This window comes from Tasmannia lanceolata, unplaced genomic scaffold (assembly GCF_043159265.1).
Source record: "Tasmannia lanceolata isolate RefF3 unplaced genomic scaffold, GAP_Taslan_0.1 ptg000054l, whole genome shotgun sequence".
Taxonomy (NCBI): Eukaryota; Viridiplantae; Streptophyta; class Magnoliopsida; order Canellales; family Winteraceae; genus Tasmannia; species Tasmannia lanceolata.
The window spans coordinates 727,225-747,199 of NW_027518731.1; the positions used below are offsets into that span (position 1 = coordinate 727,225).

At 36.9% G+C, this 19,975-nt stretch overlaps 2 protein-coding genes across 3 annotated transcripts; one reads left to right on the forward strand and one right to left on the reverse strand.

Annotated features, from left to right (window-relative positions):
- Positions 1-1,139: 1,139 nt before the first annotated feature.
- On the reverse strand, positions 1,140-6,312 carry LOC143864792 (protein LIFEGUARD 2-like). Its single transcript, XM_077375621.1, has 4 exons — positions 5,753-6,312; positions 4,461-4,574; positions 1,723-1,880; positions 1,140-1,590 (listed from the first exon to the last, which is right to left on the reverse strand). The coding sequence occupies exons 1-4, from the start codon at positions 6,006-6,008 to the stop codon at positions 1,381-1,383; spliced, it is 738 nt and encodes a 245-aa protein (XP_077231736.1). The 5' UTR covers positions 6,009-6,312; the 3' UTR covers positions 1,140-1,380.
- Positions 6,313-9,177: 2,865 nt separating this feature from the next.
- NADK2 (NAD kinase 2) lies at positions 9,178-19,330 on the forward strand. Of its 2 annotated transcripts, none has more exons than XM_077375476.1 (8): positions 9,178-9,456; positions 11,414-13,312; positions 14,627-14,748; positions 14,853-14,994; positions 15,091-15,315; positions 15,565-15,639; positions 17,884-17,985; positions 19,003-19,138. In XM_077375476.1, the coding sequence occupies exons 1-8, from the start codon at positions 9,259-9,261 to the stop codon at positions 19,009-19,011; spliced, it is 2,772 nt and encodes a 923-aa protein (XP_077231591.1). In that variant the 5' UTR covers positions 9,178-9,258; the 3' UTR covers positions 19,012-19,138. The 2 variants fall into 2 exon arrangements, with proteins under 2 accessions (XP_077231591.1, XP_077231590.1); XM_077375475.1 differs by having other exon boundaries at positions 9,179-9,456; positions 19,073-19,330.
- The last annotated feature ends 645 nt before the right edge of the window (positions 19,331-19,975 follow it).

Sequence of the window (19,975 nt, forward strand, 5' to 3'; positions counted from 1 at the left end):
TTGCCTTGTTTCCTACGATTATAGTGGGAGCCAAAATAGGAAAGTGTGCTTTTTAGGTTTTAGAAAACCTAAGTTATAAAAGCTTCTTCTGAAACAACCAAGGGGTTTGACGGCTAAGAGGAGCCTGGAGAGAGAAAAGGCGAGTGGGTTTTCACTTAGGTGTGGAGAGAGAGAGGTTTTCTTTGTCGGTTTGTCTCTTGGATTTTTCTCCTGGGTTTTCTTTCGGTTACGATCTTGGTTGAGAGGGCAAGGATAAGGTTTGCAATTTGTGGGTTTGAGCTATAATCCATTGTAATCCTTATATATAGTTTTTCTCACTCGTTGATGTAGGCATTTTAGCTGAACCACGCAAATCTCGTTATTCATCTTATGGTTTGCTTCATGTTTTTTATTTTCTGTTTATTTGTGCACGATCAGACCGGATATGCCCAGTGGATTTTCTCAACACTAATGCTTTCTCTCTTACAGAGACAAACTGGCGCCTCCAAGTGGTGAGAGAAGGGTTGGGCCGGTGGAGTGTCTAAAAATAAGGAAACAAAATACAGGAAACTATTGTCTCCAACTGATGAGAAAGGGCTAAAAATTAGGAAACAAAAAACCATACTCAAAATTCGATGACTTTTTCCTGATTTTTAGCCACTTTTCACCTCACCTCAACCGGCCCACTCTTTCCATCTCCCACCCAACCTACGCCTATTTCGTAACTTGGAGACAGTAATTTATCATGACAAAAAATTCCTTGCTGCCAGACATGGCCTAAGTTGCATACTGGCAACCCAAGACAACCAATTGTCATGCTCAGCACATACAAAGTGACCGCCCTTTCAATCATCTAAACCGTTCATCTAGATGGACTATGCCCTATGCCTTCCCCCTTATGATGATCCTAACCATCCAATTGTTGGCTTGGAATTGGACAGTTAAAATGGAAAAAAGAAAGAATTCATAAAAGGAGCATTAGGGGTCATCTGATGAGGAAATTTTGAAGAATACCCAAACCTACCGTTTTTATGGGTTCCACCAGATAAACGGCTCAGATCCTACCAATACTTCTGGAGTATTGCATTGCTCCTCTTACTGATTTAACCTGTCACTTATTTTAATTTTCAGCAACAAAGAGAGCAAGAGTTATACAAATCTTTTGCAATTTTTCTTCATTTCTGGCCATGACTAGCAAAAGTTTCTTCTAACATGAATGGCAAAATGTGTAATAGACTAGGACTGAAGTAAGCTGTTATTTACAGAAGTAAAGTAAAACAGAAATACTATTTGCAAGTGTAGTGTAAGAGTTCTAACATGGAAAATTATTTTGAGATTTACCTACTTGGTTATCTTTGGTCAGTGATGACTTTTCAATGCTATCCTCTCTTTCCTGAGAGATTAATCATCTCCTTGTCCTCCCAAAAGAGTAAGTAGGAAAATGAAGAGATTGACAATGTCAAGATATAGACAGATAGAAGCACAGATGTATTCATCATATGTAAAGCGCTTGATCAGATTGTCGGTGTCATAGACAATGTAGCCACTGAAAAGGATCACACCCAAGGCCCCGTAGATCATCACCGCGATCTTTCCCAGTGGGAAAAAGATCTGCAAAGTAGGGAACGAGAACCCTTGATTCAAAACACGATAAACATCTAATCATTGGAAGTTTTGCATAAAAGTGGAAACAGACCCAAATGGAGAAATGGTGGAAAAGGTAAGTAACCGAATGTGATTTACCTGGATAATGCCATAAACCAATAGCACTGTGAGACTGCCAAACAAAAAAGGCCCAAGGAAGCCAAAATCATGGCCTCTCCTCGCCGCCCAAAATGTATAGAGGGAAAGGCTCACAACCAACACAGCTGTTAGAATCACGGCTTCTAAAATAACTCTTCCTGTTTGGAACAATAAATTAAAAAAGATTTAGTTTTGTTGATATAATCAAGGTGGAAGTCCAAAACATGGGAAAATATGTGCATAGTTTCCAATTAAGGTCCAAAAAACGAAGATTTTTTTTATATATACTTTTGGTGGTTATATTTGCATGAGCAGAACACCAAACAAGCACATAGAATTAATCAGCTTCTGTTTATTCCTTTTACTTTTTAAATTTTTTTTTTATATCCCCAATCAGGGTCTCAAGTCTCAACACTCCACGGGGCTAAGGTGCAGATACCTTGAAATTGAACCCAGATGGGTATAGATGTACAATCGTATTTTTAGTTTTCACAAGATGATTTTAAAAGTAACACTTCTAAGAAAGTAGAAATTTATCACCAAAAAAATAAATAACCATCTCTATGACTTTTAAGCAGACATCAGCAAGAGTAAATCTAAAAAACAAAAAAACAAAGTCATCCTTCAAGGCAAGGAATATCAAATAATCCTTTTAGCTTACATAGTTTTTCCAAAGAGTATCTTAAAAGGAAAAGAATAAGTCCTCTTTCCAATGAAGTATACCGCCATCAGGGCAGAAAATTAAGTTTTTACCTTCATAAGAGGATGGTTCAATACATTATTTAACTACTTATCCGCACTAACATTTGCAATCTTGCTCGAAAACAAACTACTCCATGCAGCAGGAGTTTTCTTGTGGCCATCCTGACAGGACCCACCTATAGAGAAGTTCAAAACCAGAGCATAAGCCAGATACGTCTAGTCTTTTTTGTGGTTTCTGTTGTTCCATGACCATCTCGGCCTTGAGTCTCTTTTTTCACTTTGCTTAAATAAATTTGCTTTGCCATTAAAATTTATGAAAACAGTAAAAAATTTCCCTTGCAGAGGCAGAAAGTCCAAGTGACCTATAAGATAGCTTCATAGCGCACTGTTCACCTGTTAAGGTTTCTATTTTGCACAAACATCAACGAAAGGAAGAATCCCATTTCTTTTCTAATTTTCGGTCGATGATTTAGTATAAAATTTTCTTAAAGATTTGGAGACGAAGTATTGAATCCGAGAACATTATATATATTCTATGAAACCACTATGATTGGACACATAACAATTCAAATCAGCGATGGAACAGAAATCAAAGATTCTCCATGGGAAAAACACATAAAATGACGGAGAATTGAATTTGACCTTGAACTCGAAGGGAAAGACGCTTTTGCATGCGAATCCAAAATTGAACCTGAGGAAGACTACAGAATTCACCTGATTCAGAACTATAATTTGAACTTGAAAAAGATGCCAATCCTGATAGAGAACTAGAGGATACCTAACTTGGTCAACTACCAAATAATAAGCTCATAGAGGATCTGAGATTCAGATCTGAGTTCTTTCATCATATTACTTTATTGAGAACTTCTGGGTTTTTTAGAATCATCTTTCAGGGAAAGATGACAAGGAGGCCTCTGCCAAATCAGGTGATCTCGGGTTTTTATTCCTTTGCTCCTTGACGTATGAAAATTTTATTATATTACAAAAAAAAAATTTAGACAGGATTTAAAGAACAAACTTGATGCATGGGATTTAATGAGAAATGAATCAAGAAACCTGATGAAGAAAAACTAAGAATAATAACTTGTCACAAAGTTTTCATGACAACTCAAAAATAAGGATGGCAAATTCATGAGACCTTCTTGAAACTAAGATTAAGAGATTGCAAGATAGCTGCGCACCCATCACGAATAGTATTGGACATCATGATTGGGACATGTTTTACCATAAAGAGACCTCTCAAGGATGAACTTTTTGACGACCAAATTGCCACCAACAACCATTACTGGCACAGAGAAAAAAAACCCTCTCCATTTCAAATTTTGAATACGACAAGGTACCCCCAACATTCAAGGTGAATGATTATCCCGGCTGGAAAAGATTTATTTGGGTGTGCTTTTATGTAAACCCAAATTGCAAATTAGCTTCAATGTAAGTCTTTTTACATTGCAGTTTACACATAAAATGCAATCTGAGAGGCACAAATTGCCAAAATGCAACCAGGTACCACAACCCAAGTAAGGATTTTTCTTCTTCTATTAAATTATAGATTCCGAATTTCTTCACCAAGATTAACAAGAAAGGATTAGGATGTCTTCCATGATTCCATATATAACTGGAAATTATAAATTATATCTCCCCATTCAACTAAATACTAGGTTAGGGTTTAGTTGAGTTGAGTTGAGATTCAACTAAATAGTAGGTTAGGGTTTCTCCCAAAGTTTTTGTGTAACAAATATTGCAAATTGGCTTCAATGTATGTCTTTTTACGTTCTAGGTTCCGAATTTCTTCACCATGGTTAACAAGAAGGGATTCGGATGTCTTTCATCAATAACTAGAAATCATAAATTACAGTTCCTCATTCAAAATACTACGTTAAGATTTCTCTCTAAGCTTTTATGTAAACCAAATTGCAAATTGGATTCAATGTAAGTCTTTCTACATTCTAGGCTCCAAACTTCTTCCCCATGACTAAGGTTAGGGTTTCTCTCCAACAAATTAGAGTTTATATCCTCATCAAGGATTTATATCTTACCACTTGCAAATGCACATGACAATCCAAGGCTGAAGCTTAGCAATACGGTAAACAGCATTAGTAGCAGAAAATTGATGGGATGGAGCTCATGGAAGACGCGTACAAGAATCAAAACTGCAGAATGAGACAGATTAAAAGAAAAAATAATCAGAAACAGCAGAAACTAAAATCAAAGGAAACAAGAAATTGGACTGTATATTACAGAAATTTAAATAAAATATAAATTATACCAAAAATCAACGAAAGAGAGTACCCAATAACAAATTGCAGATATTAAATGAAAAAAAAAAAAAAAAAGGAAGATCGCCGAAAAAAGGAAAATAAAAGGAGAAGAACAAAACCCATAATGGGATTTCATTCGAGAATTAAATTACCTATAACAGACTGTTTAATGATGGAAATGTAAACCCCAAGAAACGCAGACTCTATATTACAGAAATAAAAATAAAAATAGAAGACACCAAAAATCAAAGAAAGGGAGCAAACCCAGATAAGAAATTATAGAAATTAAAATTTTTAAAAAAAAAAACAGAAGATGGTCGGAAAAACGAAAATGAAAAGAGAAAAATAAACCCAGATTGTAATTTCCTTCGATAATTAAATCAGCAATACAAGAAAAAGATAATGAGAAATGTAAACCCCAAGAAACCCAGATTGAATAAAACAGAAATTTAAATAAAAAAAAATAGAAGACACCAACAATCAAAGAAAGAAAAGAAAGATACCAAATTATAGAAAGAAAGAAAACCCAGATCCCAAGTTATAGAAGTTAAATGAAAAAAATAAGAAGATGGTCGGGAAAACGGAAATAGAAAGAGAAAAACAAAACCAGATTGTCAATAACCCCAAGAAAACCAGACTCTATATTACAGAAATTAAAATAAAAAATAAAAAAACACCAAAAATCAAAGAAAGGGAGCAAACCCAGATAACAAATTGAAAAAATTAATTGAAAAAAAAAAAAAACAGAATATGGTCAGAAAAACGAAAATGAAAAGAGAAAAATAAACCCAGATTGTAATTTCCTTCGAGAATTAAATCACCAATAAAAGAAAAAAAGATAATAAGAAATGCAAACCCCAAGAAACCCAAACAGTATATAACAGAAATTTAAAGAAGACACCAAAAATCAAAGAAAGAAAGAAAACCCAGATAACAAACTATAGAAGTTCGAAAAAAAATAAGAAGGTGGTCAGAAAAAAGAAAATAGAGAGAGAAAAACAAAACCCAGATTGTCAATAAAAAACAAAAAACAAAACCCACATTGGAATTTCATTGGGGAATTAAATTACCGATAAAAGATGAGATGACGATGGCAATGTAAACCCCAAGTCCGGCCCGGGAGGAGACGAAGAAGTTCTTAATTGGATGAACGTTGATGATAACAGAAGAAACGGCAATAGTGAGAAGCAATTGAACGGTCACGATTGCATAGACTTTTCGGATGAAAGCCCATCGGAGTTCTGGCCGTTCTATCATCGTCGGATACAGAGGCCGATTTCCGGTTTCGATTTCAGGGCCGAATTTAGCCTCCGTTGGTCTTGACATCTTGAAAGAGAGGGCAATGGAATAGGGTTTGGGAGGTGTGTTGGGAAAGAAAGGTGGGAAAGAAATAGAGTTCTATAGATTGTTGGGAAAGAGAGGGGATGGAGACATAAGATTTGGGGAATTTTTGGGAAATTTTTGGGAAATACATTTTCAGTTTCCAAATCGAAAAAAAAAATAATAATAATAGCGCGGGGTTTCCGATTTTTGGCGGGAGCTTGGAAAATCCAGTTGCACTGCTCCGATGGATTTAGAATGATTTCATGATACCGATCAAGTCATTCTATATATAGTGAAATCGAATTAATAAAAGAGTGTCAATGTTAAGAAAGGGGTTGCGTGTATCAGAGTTTTTATACGGTGTGTGACCATATATATATCTAGGGGTGCAGCTGGGGTCGGGTTGGATCGGGTTGAGGCCAACCCTAACCAACTCACCTCCAACTCTCTCACCCCTAACCCAACCCATCTAATCTGAAATCGGCTTGGGTTGAATCGGGTTGGTTCAGGTTCAACTTATACCAAACAAAAAAATACAATAACCCAAAGAAAATAAAGATAAAATTAGAGGATGAAGGTCGGGCTCAGGTTGGGTCAGGTCAGGTTGGGTTGTCAAGGCCTCAACCCTAACCCAATCCGAAATCAAATTGGTTTGGCTTTTCCCAACCCAAGCTGTTGGGTTCGGGTTGAGCCCGACCCAAGTTGCACCCCTTATATATCAAAGTTTTTACATAATGTATACCCATACTGTCCATTTGAAGGGCCACGGTATAAATAGGTTGTGCCCAAAAAAATCATTTTCATAATATGATCCTAGCCCTCTAGATTCGTAGAGGAACTGAATATTATGAAAATGGTTATTGGGGCACAATCTTTTTATGCTTTGACCAATCAAATTATGGAAATGGTTTTGGGGGCACAATCTATTTATGCTTTGGCTGATCAAATGGATCTTCTGGATCGCCCTACTGTGTGGGTTGGGCTGTATAGTACTTTTTAAAAAAAAAATACTATACCACACATGATTACACCATACAAAAACTCTATCAATACCCTACAAAGATAGACGGTTTATTGGTTTAGCTTTTCTTTGTGGACCCTCGAAAACAACCTTATTTGAAGTGATATTTACGTCCCTTTGGATAACCAGGGACGCCCAGTTTACATTGGGCCCAACAAGTAAATGATTTACATCTTCAAATAAGGTAGGCCCCACAATATGTTATTAAAAACATGTGCATTCGCTTGCTAACACCTTATAAAAGCTCGAGAAATTTAAATCAGGATGAGTGGGCGTTCAAACACGTAAAAGCGGTACAATGGAAGTACCCCCCTTCATATTCGATCCAACGGCAGCTTCTCAAAAAGTGAGCTGCTGTTTGATCAAATATCAAGGGCAGTACCGCTAACATGAGCGGGCAAACCCGCTCATCTTATAAAATCTCATAAAAACTTAGTAGGGATTTCCTAGGCAATTTCAAGGAAAGCCGTTTCACGGCCGGCTTTTGCATGTGTAACTAGGAGAAATTATATTACAAAATTTATGTAATTAGGCCCTTCAGTTTACATAATTATGAAAATGCATAAGATAAAAACCATAATCTACATAATAAATAAATGATTTCATTAAGCACCATATGAACTTTTGCTTTGTAGGATTCGCACATGGGAGTGGAAGTCACGAGGCTTTGTTCTCTATGTGGTGGATTGGCAATAATGGTGGAGGTCCATTTCATCTAGAATATGGAGTTTTTATATGGTGTAAGGCCTTACAATTTTACGGTGGAGGTACCACCCTTAGATCAAATATCAAGGGTGGTACCTCCACCATATAATTTCTCATAGAATATGTACTTAACCTGAATCATTGCTTTATAATTCATTTTTTCATTGTAATTTTTTTACCGTGAAAACTTTATATGAAAAGTTTTATTGGAAATATTTTCTTAGTAATATGAAGACCGGTGGATGGACATTGGACCCACTAGGAAAAAAAGTGTTAGATGGGTTGCGTTAGGGTTGAGAGATTTAGAAGCAGATTGAGCTAGGGTTGACCATTGTCGACCCAATGCTTGTTTCGGGTAGGTTAGAGTTGCAGGAATGCTATCTTTGGCTGGGCTGCGGGTAGCCTCAACCCAACCCAACCCTGCCCGAGTTACACCCCTAAACAGGGCCTGTAAAAAAACATAAATGAAATTTTTTTCTCTATGAAATTTTAACGGATCTATGACACTCCATTGGACGCTCTAATTCTTAACGGAACCGTGACCCAAACATAGAAAATAGGATCCGTGAATCCTACCGGATATAGGAACCAAAGATGCTATGATTTAAATGGATCGTGAAATAGACATAGGTGAATCCGATCTAAAATGGTTGTCTAATGGCCCTAGAAATGGGATTAGCCCTAGACATGAGAATACCATGACAGTAGTTTAAAAGTGTTTTAGGTGGAAACCCCCACAAATTCTCTAATAATAATAATAATCATTTTCCTAATAATTATAATTAGGAACATGAGAAAGGCATGAGAAGCTTGATACCAAATTGATATATCCACCCTCACATCCCACCACTTTTGAAATGATCGAAACATCCTGACATCATATGGGTGGGCCCATCCGAGTTAAACAAGATAATCATAGAGACTCCAACTGGGTAGAGATAGAGAGAGAGAGAGAGACAGAGAGAGAGAGAGAGAGAGAGAGATTCACCCCTTTTTCTTTCACATACCACCCCCCTAGCATATTTTTGACGAGTCTTTTTTATACGGTGTGTGGCCATATAGATTTTTTGAAAAGTACTGTACGACCCAATGATTTATGGGGCACAACCTTTGTGGCCCAACAAATGGACGGTTTGGATCATCCTATGGAGTCGGCCATACAGTACTTTTCAGAAAAATACTTGACTACTTGACCACACACCGTATCAAATCACCATGGTTTTACACTAGAAGGGGGTGGCCGGGGAGGAAAAGGTGGGATATATCATTTCCCTTCGGATATATATCCATTGACATTACCGTGGGGTCTTATGGTCGTGGCTCGTTGCGTGACTCATCAACACACTCGACAATGGTCCCTAACTTGGTACCACACAAATGCCAGTGGCCCCACCCCGTTATCCATTCTACTTCTCCACTTCTCGTTAATAGGCTGCCAATATCAAAACAAGGGACTGCAAATCTAAACCCCCTTTCTCTCTTTTATCACCAAATTATACCGCACCAGAGCTTACACAGAAGAAGGAGATGGTGGGTTGTGAGATGATGAATCCATTCGTAGCCGTTGGATTGGGCCATGGCCCACTTCTCAATCCCTCTCCGATCTCATCCACCGTCGGATTTAACCCTCTTCTTCCACACCCACGAAAGAATCGAGCCATTGTTTTGGCCGCTGCTACAAAACTCTCCAGTTTTTTCTCTTCCAATATTGCTCTCGACACTCAGGTTTCTATTCCCCTCAGATTTATCAAATTGGATAGCTTTTGATTTTTGGGTTTCTGTTTTCTTCTTTGAATTTTGGAATTTAGAATTTGCCGCATTTGATACAGTTAAATTTGAAGAAACATGGGTTTTTTGTTGAATGGTTGATAACTCCAAATAGATTGATTATAGACACCCATGTTTCTATTCTCATCAGATATATCGAATTGGGTAGCTTTTGATTCACGCGTTTATGTTTTCTTCTTTAAAATTTAGAATTTAAAATTTAAAATTTAGAATTCAGTTCATCTTGATGAATTTGGCTACTGATCATACCGGGGCGGCGAGAAATCGATGCGTAATTTCTTGCATTTGATACTGTTAAATCTGAAGAAACAAAGAGGATTTTTGAATTGCTAATATCTCCCAAATATACCATAATTTTTTACATTGATTACATCTTGAGTGATAGTTGCTACCCGTATCCTTTGTTTCAAATTAGGGTTTTAACCATGACTTAACTTTATCAATCATGGTTGTGTCATTTTCAGCTAACAAGATATCATCAACATATAATTATAATATCACAAACGAACTCCCACCTTTTAAGACATATACGCAATGATAAAAAAAAATGTTTGGTATCAAGGTTTTATCAGAGCATTGTGAAAGGTGTGATCCCATTGCCTAGGGGACTGTTTTAGTCCATGTAATGACTTCTTTAGCCCGATATCGCACTCGAAACCCATGCTTATATTTTCCTCAGAAATATCAAATTAGGTAGCTTTTTATTTTTGGGTTTCTGTTTTCTTCTTTAAAATTTAGAATTTAGTTCTTTTTGATGAATTCGGTACTGATCTTACCAGTGCTGCGAAAAATCGATGGGTAATTTCCTGCATTAGATACTGTAAAATCTGAAGAAACATAGGGGCTTTTTGAATTTCTGGGTGAGGTTTGTTTCATTTGAAAAAGGACATCAGTAGCATTACATAGACATAAATTATCCTGGTTTCAATTTAAAATGAGAAAGGCGCGAACATATAGTGTTGGACCTGAGAATCTATCTGGAAATCCCTAACGTACAGTCCGAAGAAAGTAAACCATAATTCACTCATCTTAGAGAGTTTTAGGGCCTTTTGGGATTGTTGATATCTCCAAAATATGTGATAATTTTCTACCTTGATTAAGTCTTGTGCTATAGTTGCTTATCCCATCTTACTACCAAGGGATGGTTAGAAATGAAATGTGATTCTTCAATGTCTTGAGTGTGTTTCGATGGGTAGTTTCTTGTATTAGATATTGTTAAATCTGAAGAAACATTGGGCTTATTGAATTGTTGTTATCTCCCATATTCTTACTGATTTTCTACATTGATTAGGTAATTGAGCTATAATTGCTTAGATGGTTAGGGGAAACTATAATTCTTCTGCTGTCATCTTTCAAAAAAACCAATTCTTCTGCTGTCATGTAGGGAAAATGCTTTTTTTTTCTAAAGATTTCCATGGGATCTTCATCGTTAGCTGGTGATGCAATTAGATGATTTCCAATTTCTTGATTTAAGATCTACTTTTTTATGAGATGGGTGTGTAGTATACCATGCTTTCAAATCACTCTTTCTTTCTTTTTTTAGGGGGGGGGGTTATAAATGATGTGTGTGTGTTTTTTTTTTCTTTTTAGAGGAAAAAAAATCAAAATGTATGTATGAGAATTATGCAGGTGAGAAAATGAAAACTAGATTAAAAGAATAGGACGGTTTTCTAAATATTCAAGCAAGGTCTGGCAACACCCTAATCAGCAAAGGATCTGTGGTTGCATTTGCCTTGCCTGTTTTGTTTGAGTGTAACAAATTATTTTTCTCTGATACATTCACATGGATCACCAATATTCAATTTTCATCTTCTTGGATATGAAGAGGATGGTGGTTCTAGGAGAAAGATATTTTTTTGGTTGACTGACAGATGTTTGTTCCCTGCATTTTCAGACCTTTCAGACTCAAGATTCGTCTAAATTGTCTTGGATTGGTCCAGTTCCTGGTGACATTGCGGAAGTTGAGGCATATTGTAGAATTTTCCGAGCTGCAGAACAACTTCATATTGTCTTAATGGAAACTTTATGCAATCCCCAGACCGGAGAATGTACTGTTTCATATGACATTTCATCCGAGGAAATGCAGCTTTTGGAGGAGAAAGTAGTAGCTGTGCTCGGATGCACAATTGCTCTACTTAACAGAGCGAGGGAGGACGTTCTTGCAGGGAGATCTTTTTTCACAAATTCATTTCGAAATTCAGATGTAAATATCATGGATGGAAAGCTTCCCCCACTTGCTGTTTTCCGGGGTGAAATGAAAAGGTGTTGTGAAAGTTTGCACGTCGCACTTGAGAACTATTTGACACCCTTCGATGACCGGAGCACTGATATATGGAGAAAATTACAAAGGTTAAAGAATGTTTGTTATGATGCTGGTTATCCTCGTGGCCTAGATTCCCCATGTCAAACAATTTTCGCGAACTGGGCTCCGGTATATTTTTCATCTAAGAAAGGAGAGACGGTGTCCAAAGATTGTGAAGTGGCTTTCTGGAAGGGCGGTCAGGTGACAGGTGATGGTTTGGAGTGGCTAGTGCAGAAAGGTTATAAGACTATTGTAGATCTTAGATCAGAAAGTGTTAAGGATGAGTGTTATGAAGTAGCTATAGAGAATGCTGTTTCGAGCGGGTTAATTGAAGTTGTTAAATTGCCCGTTGAAGTTAAAACTGCGCCTTCAATGGAGCAAGTTGAGGAATTTTCATCATTGGTATCAGATTCCAATAAAAAACCACTTTATCTCCACAGCCAGGAAGGAGTTTGGAGAACTTCTGCTATGATCTCTAGATGGAGGCAATATACAACGCGCTCTCAAACACATGTTGTCCCAGACCATCCAGTCAATTTCAATGATATTCCATCAAAAAATGTAAAGGTAAATGCAGAAACACATCTATGCACACAAAACATCAGCGCCGCAGAACTACAAGGAGTAAATTTTTTAAAAGACGTCAATGGTTTTCTTCGAAAGGACACAGATGTCATTAAAAGTTCCAACGGGGCGTTCCACAAACAGGGCCAAGACAATGGATCAATAAATAGAGCTGATGCTGCTGAAGTAGGATCTCTTGAGAGCTTCTCTAGGGAAATTGATCCACTCAAGGCACAGTTTCCTACGTGCGATGTTTTCTCCAAAAGGAAAATATCTAGTTTTTTCAAAAATAGAAAGATCTCACCCCTTACTTTTTTCAATTTTCAACGGAAAAGATTTGAGATGCCGCAAGTTTCAAGAGAGATAACAGTTCAAGAGCCTACCATGATACCAAGACATCTCCAGCCAGTAAGTTCAAATGGGACTTGTAATGAGAGGGGTTTATTTTTCACTCATAATGGTTCCAATGCTGGCAATGGAAAATTTCTCAGTGATGATAATCATGGTTCTGTTGTTTTAACTGTGAACCGGTCTGGTACAGGGGATAGGTATCTCGGCACTCGGTTGAAGATCTCTCGTGGTGTGAGTGATAGCTCAGAAAATAAAATTGTATCTAGTACTACCGTAGAAGAAAAAAAGAAGAAATCCAAAGTCTCTTTAGCTTCGATTGATGACCGTGTGGAGCTTCTTGAGGGGAATATGTGTGCTTCAGCAACTGGTGTTGTAAGAGTGCAGTCAAGAAAGAAAGCGGAAATGTTTTTAGTTCGTACAGATGGGTTTTCGTGTACTCGGGAAAAGGTTACAGAGTCATCCTTGGCTTTCACCCATCCTAGCACCCAGCAGCAAATGCTTATGTGGAAATCTACACCAAAGACTGTATTACTGTTGAAGAAATTAGGGCAAGAACTCATGGAAGAAGCAAAACAGGTACAGCCCTGAGAACCTGTCGTTTTATTCGAATAATATATTATAGCTAAGTACTCTTTCGACTGTTTTATGTCAAAGTTTGACATGGATATGACATATTAATACTAATCATCCAAAAGTTTAGATGAAGATGCTAATGATGCAATCCCGAGTGATTTGATGGAAAGAATAAAAGTGTGAAAAAACTTGTAACTTAGAGATGGGTACGTGTTGGTGTTGGGGGATGGACAAGAAGTGTTAGGTAGGATACCCTGGAAAACCCGACAGACACGTCCATACACTCCATGATGGTTTGATGATACTGAAAATTATGCTACTGTGTAAGTATTTGCTTATAAATGCATGGAATAAATACTAAAATTTATCAATTACGGTAATGTATATAAATAGGGAGTTGATATCTGCACTCACTTGTTTTTATACTGACGCTTTTTTTAAACTTCTCTGATTGACTGTTGATAGCTTGTTTGGAATTTGTACCAGCCAATGGGAGAGTAAAAAGTTAATATAAAAGAAAAGGGAATGCATATATCAGCTCCCAAATAAATAATACTAAATACTAGGGAAAATTGTAAGGTTTTTCTTCCTAGAGCTTCTACGTATATTAGACATGTTCTTGAACTATTTGAGTCTAAACTCTACACATTGCATTTTTTGTGTGTAGGGTTTCTATTTAGAAAAGTTCCATTCCAGCTATCAAAAGCACTACCACCTTTCATGCGAAATGTGGATCCTGCCCCATTTCCATTTTCTCCCAAGAAAACTTCTCAGATTCATGTGGTTTTGTATAAATCACTCATCTATTTATGTAGTTTGAAAAATGACACTTCATACAATAATGCATCTCATTAAAATGTATCTTGTAAAAATGTTTATTATTTTGGTCCAAGCACTCAATTGCAGAGATGCATTCTTTAATCCAACCTCTTCATTTCTCTCCAAGTCCTATTCTTACCAAGCTAAAAAACAGTACTGGTTTTTTCAACCTGAATAGTCAATGAATTCTCTCTCTCCCACCTGCTATTGATGGATGAGTCAATTTCGCTACCAGATCCAAAAATAGATCCTCAAGATGGATTGTGGTCAGTACCATTCTAGACAAGGAACACTGTCATAGATTGATTTGACGTGAACATTAAAAGTAACATCCAAAATAATAAAAATATCTAGTTTATGTATCTGTGCTTGCCAACTTTTGTGATATGTACATGCGTGTAGTTTTTTTTAATGGTACATGCGTGTAGTTAGTATTCATGCATTTGTCTACTTTTTTGTTTGGTTAATTGTTTTCAGCTGCGTCTTCTGTATCTGTAGGTTGCTGCATACTTACATTATCAAGAGAAAATGAATGTTCTTGTTGAACCTGATGTGCACGATATATTTGCAAGAATCCCTGGATTTGGGTTTGTTCAGACCTTTTATACTCAGGACACCAGGTATTAAAATTTATGGATCTCAAGACAATACAATGGAATGGTATTATTATTGTGCCTACATGCCAAGGGCCATTGCTCATCATTTTCAAATGTTCTTGATGCAGCGACCTTCACGAGAGAATTGACTTTGTGGCATGCTTGGGAGGGGATGGCCTTATACTCCATGCATCCAATTTATTCAGGGGTGCAGTTCCTCCAGTTGTCTCATTTAATCTTGGGTCTCTTGGATTTCTCACTTCTCATTCCGTATGTTTCGTAACTCTCCTGTTATTAATCAATTGGTACCTTTTATTTTTAATTATGTTTTCCATTTCTTCTGACAACATTCCTTTTGTGATACAGTTTGAGGACTACCAGAACGATTTGAGGGCTGTCATCCATGGAAATAATACAGTGGATGGTGTTTACATAACTCTTAGAATGCGTCTCCGCTGTGAAATTTTCCGAAATGGAAAAGCAATGCCTGGAAAAGTATTTGATGTCCTGAATGAGATTGTTGTGGATCGTGGTTCTAACCCTTACCTTTCCAAAATCGAGTGTTATGAACACAATCGGCTTATAACCAAAGTAAGACCAATATTCCAATTTGATCAATTCCTTGGAAAATTGAAATTATTGCGCAAGTTTTATATTGTCAGTGAATTTAATCTTGCCCTCATAACTGTTACAATTGTTTCAAACAGTTTCTTTCCCAAACATCATCTTGAGACCAAACACGCTACTCTATGATGCTCCTTTTCTTTTCTTTTCTTTTTCTTTTTGCATTAACCCATTGAATATACCTTACTGCATTTGATTAATTTCCATATAACTTAGGTGCAAGGTGATGGAGTGATAGTAGCAACACCTACAGGGAGCACAGCCTACTCTACAGCTGCCGGAGGTTCCATGGTAAATCAATTTGTGCTCTCATGTTATACATTAATGTTTATGTTTATGACGTACTTAGTATTTTGAAATCTGTGTGGACGCGTATTTGAGCACTGTTAATGAACTTCATCATCAAGCTTTAGAATTTTCTCCTTAGAATAGCAATTTATCTCCTTCGGCCCTCTTCTTCTTGCATTCTTAACTTCGCGTGGGGGTTGTAATTCAGTTTATGCGAATACCATGGAGACCCCAAAGTGATTTCTCAGCTAATCTCTTTGGTGCGCCAGTGGTATTTAGACCCCAAACTAATTTAAAGTTGAATTTATAGGCTTAACATAATCAAACCCTTTTTTTTAAAGTACTATAATCAAACCCAATTCATGTTGGTTTAATTAGCCCGATTAATTTGAATTTCCAGACTAACTGCAAGAGACCCAACTAGTTTGGGACAAAGGCTTTGTTGAGTTGAGACTAACTGCAAGAGACTATTTCCATCAAAGTAAATTATTTGTTTATCTGTCTTTGCTTTCTCAAAACAGCATAATTTGAATTATTTTCATGAAAAAAAAAATTCGAAAATAAATAAATCTGGATCTGGTTTCTAGTGAAGGACAATCCTATGGTACCAATGTTTAATGATAGTAATGATATGTATCCTATCCATGCCCATTGCTTGCACTTGTAAAGTAAATGAGTTACTAACTGTTGAAGTATAAAAGTTAAATAATGCCTTTCTCTAACAGCATAAGCTTTTGGAGAAGTTGTTAACATGGTGTCAGCGTCAAAGGTCTCGAGTTCAAACCTCCCGGATAGCAAAAATCCACATGCGATGGTTGGCCCAAAATGGGGCCACATGTGCCACGTGTTTGCCAGGTGGGCCACACGTGCGGGGGAGTGTTAAAGTGTAAAAGTTAAATAACGCCTTTCTCTAACAGCTTAAGCTTTTGGAGAAGTTGGTAGTTAACACTAACACCATAACCATTGTGTATAAAAGTTAAATAATGCCTTTCTCTAACAGCATAAGCTTTTGGAGAAGTTGGTAGTTAACATGGTATCAGAGTCAAAGGTCTCGAGTTCAAACCTCCCGGATAGCAAAAATCCACATGCGATGGTTGGCCCAAAATGGGGCCACATGTGCCACGTGTTTGCCAGGTGGGCCACACGTGCGGGGGAGTGTTAAAGTGTAAAAGTTAAATAACGCCTTTCTCTAACAGCTTAAGCTTTTGGAGAAGTTGGTAGTTAACACTAACACCATAACCATTGTGTATCCATGGATTTAAATTTCAGTTTTGGTTTTCGGACATAGCTGAAACAGAAATTTCGGCCGAAAAATCAAAGCAAATTTCATTATTCATTATTGTACCGAAATTTCTCAAATTTCGGCCAAAATTTGGTACTCTGGCAAATTGGTTACCTGAGGAAGGTATTAATGGCCCTTTAGAGAAGAGTTTTGATAGCAAGGGGGGCGTAAATTTGGCCCATTTGAAATTTACATCCTTGGGTAATGTGCCAGAAATTGAAGTGGAAGACCATCTCAGCTCTGGGAATCCATTGCCGGCGGTGAAGTCTGTCTCCAATGAGTGGAGGAAAGGAAAAGGGGTCACACCAGACAGGCAGAAGGCGGCGATCGGACCGTTGGATGATTCAAATTTCAAATTTGAATTAGGGTCCAGTAAAGTGGAGTGCTCATTGGCTGCCATGCTTAGGCTTAACAAGGCTGGCGTAGATGCAGACTAGCTAGATGGATTGGAGTACCCTGAATTAAACGTGTTGGCCATGTGGCCATTTAGGAGGGGATATTAGGGCGGCAGAAGATGAAGCAAGGTTGAAAAAGATCGATATCAATCCGCATTCTTCTATGAAAGAATGAAGAATGTCAGTTTTCTTGAGTATGAGAAAGATAATTATAAGTGTTGTAAGAAGTGTCGATTCTCAACCTGTAGTTTGGAAATGTGGTGTGCATAATCTCGCATTTAAACACTTTGGTTGGTGATTTTTTTTTTGGTTAATCTATTTCATGATATTTGTATCATTAAAATGTGCTGTGATCCCATCTTTGTGCCGTTTTGCTCGTTGCAACTTGGTTTGATTTATTTATCTGTTTCTCCTTTTTACATGTGTCAATCTTACATCTTTTGCTCAATCTTCAGCTTCATTTTTCCATGACCTATATCTTGTTAACATTTGTTTGCTACTTTGATGTTGTAATTTTTGTAACATTCGTATAATTTTCTTTCTACATCTGGTGTGCAATTTAACATGCAGGTGCACCCAAATGTTCCATGCATGCTTTTTACTCCAATCTGCCCGCACTCCCTGTCATTTAGACCTGTGATACTTCCTGATTCAGCACAACTTGAATTAAAGGTGAAACCTCTTTTTGATGCACTCCTATTTCCATACCATATCTCACTGCTGAATTTAATGGTGGACTAATCTTATTGATATCTCTCATGAAACAAAAAAGGTTAAGTTGTTCAGCTATTTCTGTTCGTGTTATTTTGAGCACAGATCTTTCTTCTGCCTGTCTTTTTTACTGTGGTGTCTACAATATATCTTTACAACTTGTTGACTCCATTCACAACTTACTTTAGTCAACTTGCTTGTGACGGTCAATCGAGTCATCCAAACTAGCAATTCAGACTTCAGAGTGCTAGAATAAAAGTATCATAAAATTGAACCATGTGCACCCGGAAAGTTGGTCCCAAGTTTTAAGTATTTTAAGCATGTTTTAAATAATACAAATAAAATTGTTGGGTTATTCCTGGAGTATTTGTTTGTTATTTTTGTTAGGCTGTTTTCGTCCTCAATTGAAGATGAATGGTTAAAAGATAGATGGCTTGAAACCTGTGTTGCATCAGTACGGGTACGAGGGTCAAAATCTGACACCGGTATCGTGTGTATCGGATTCGGCAAACCTCAGCAAGAACGATTCGTAGATTGGCCAAAATATTTTAATCAATTCTCAAGTTTTAAAATTTCTACACAATAATATGATTATGACAAGTAATATATTGAATTTTTTAATAGGTTAAGTAGATAATAATTTTTTGCTTTCATGTAAGAAACTTACTATTAAGATGGGTAAAACTTGAAACATGTGGAAATTGTAAAGTTGTAGAGGTAAAAAACAGAAGAGATCCAGAAGTGTCTTGGAGAATTTCTTCAAAAAAAACAAAAAAAAAAAGTGTCTCAGAGAATCTTAAGTATTGGAATCCGCCAGTGGTACTTCACCCATTTAGAAGAATCCATGTAACATGGCTTGAAACTAAACGGTTTTGGAGTGGCCTTTTTTAACCTTGGCACATTTTTCAGACTTAGTAGCTTGTTCTTTCGTCTTTGTTATTTCCCTTTAATATCCTCATTATTATTATCCTGTTTTAGCCTGCATAATACATTACTATCACTTCCTCCCAAGTCTCTTTCCGCTGTTTAAAACGTTCAAATCCAACAGATACCAGAGGACACGCGAAGTAATGCATGGGTGTCATTCGACGGGAAGAGAAGGCAACAGCTCTCGAAAGGCGACTCTGTTCGTATATATATGAGTGAACACCCTCTACCAACAGTCAACAAATCTGATCAAACAGGTGATTGGTTTCGCAGCTTGATACGCTGCCTGAACTGGAATGAACGGCTAGATCAGAAGGCCCTATAATATGAAAAGAGACCCAAATACTGTATATAACTGTACAAAACATATATATATATATATATATATATATATATATATATATATATATATATATATATATATATATACACCAGGTCATGATAGTCACTCCCCACATTGGCTCCCAAGTATGAAGGGTTTGCCTAATTCTTCTTATTTCAAATTGTATGTAGAATGATTTTGTAATAGAATTTCATCTCTCACCCCTACTAAACCTTATTGTAACAGATGCTGATTTAGTATTTTTTTCAATTATAATCTCTATCTGATTGTCTTTTGGCTAGAATGTTGAATATTTTTAAATTATTTTATTTTTAAAAATAGAAAAAGGAGATTTTTCAGAGACACTTATTTTTATGTGAAAAGAATCAAAGATGTAATTTTCATTTGAAAGGGTGCCTTCATGTCTTTTTATCTTCGATGAAAGAAGATCCAGGGTCTCATTTTCAATAAGACTGTCTCCTCTTTAAGCCTTCTCCTTTTTTCTTTAATTATGGACATACTGGTTGTCTTGAACTCGGGCTGCAGCCTTTGTTCTTGGCGTAGGCATTGTACTTATTTCCGTGAAGCTACCTGCATAAGCGGGAAGATAGAGTCTATTAAGAGTGCTTCGGCTCGCCTTGGCTACCTCTCTCTCTTTCCTCCTATTCTCTTTCTATTTTCTCTTTATGTTTCTTCGATGAT

What these genes read in the sequence shown, in the direction of transcription:
- LOC143864792 (XM_077375621.1), bottom strand. Translation starts at nt 6,008, where the DNA reads ATGTCAAGACCAACGGAGGCTAAATTCGGCCCTGAAATCGAAACCGGA. An exon ending in CGTCATCTCATCTTTTATCG is followed by an intron (nt 4,575 to 5,752) that starts GTAATTTAATTC and finishes CTCATTCTGCAG; the next exon opens with TTTTGATTCTTGTACGCGTC. An exon ending in TGGTTTATGGCATTATCCAG is followed by an intron (nt 1,591 to 1,722) that starts GTAAATCACATT and finishes CCTACTTTGCAG; the next exon opens with ATCTTTTTCCCACTGGGAAA.
- NADK2 (XM_077375475.1), top strand. Translation starts at nt 9,259, where the DNA reads ATGGTGGGTTGTGAGATGATGAATCCATTCGTAGCCGTTGGATTGGGC. An exon ending in GATTTCTCACTTCTCATTCC is followed by an intron (nt 14,995 to 15,090) that starts GTATGTTTCGTA and finishes TTTGTGATACAG; the next exon opens with TTTGAGGACTACCAGAACGA. An exon ending in CAGCACAACTTGAATTAAAG is followed by an intron (nt 17,986 to 19,072) that starts GTGAAACCTCTT and finishes CAAATCCAACAG; the next exon opens with ATACCAGAGGACACGCGAAG.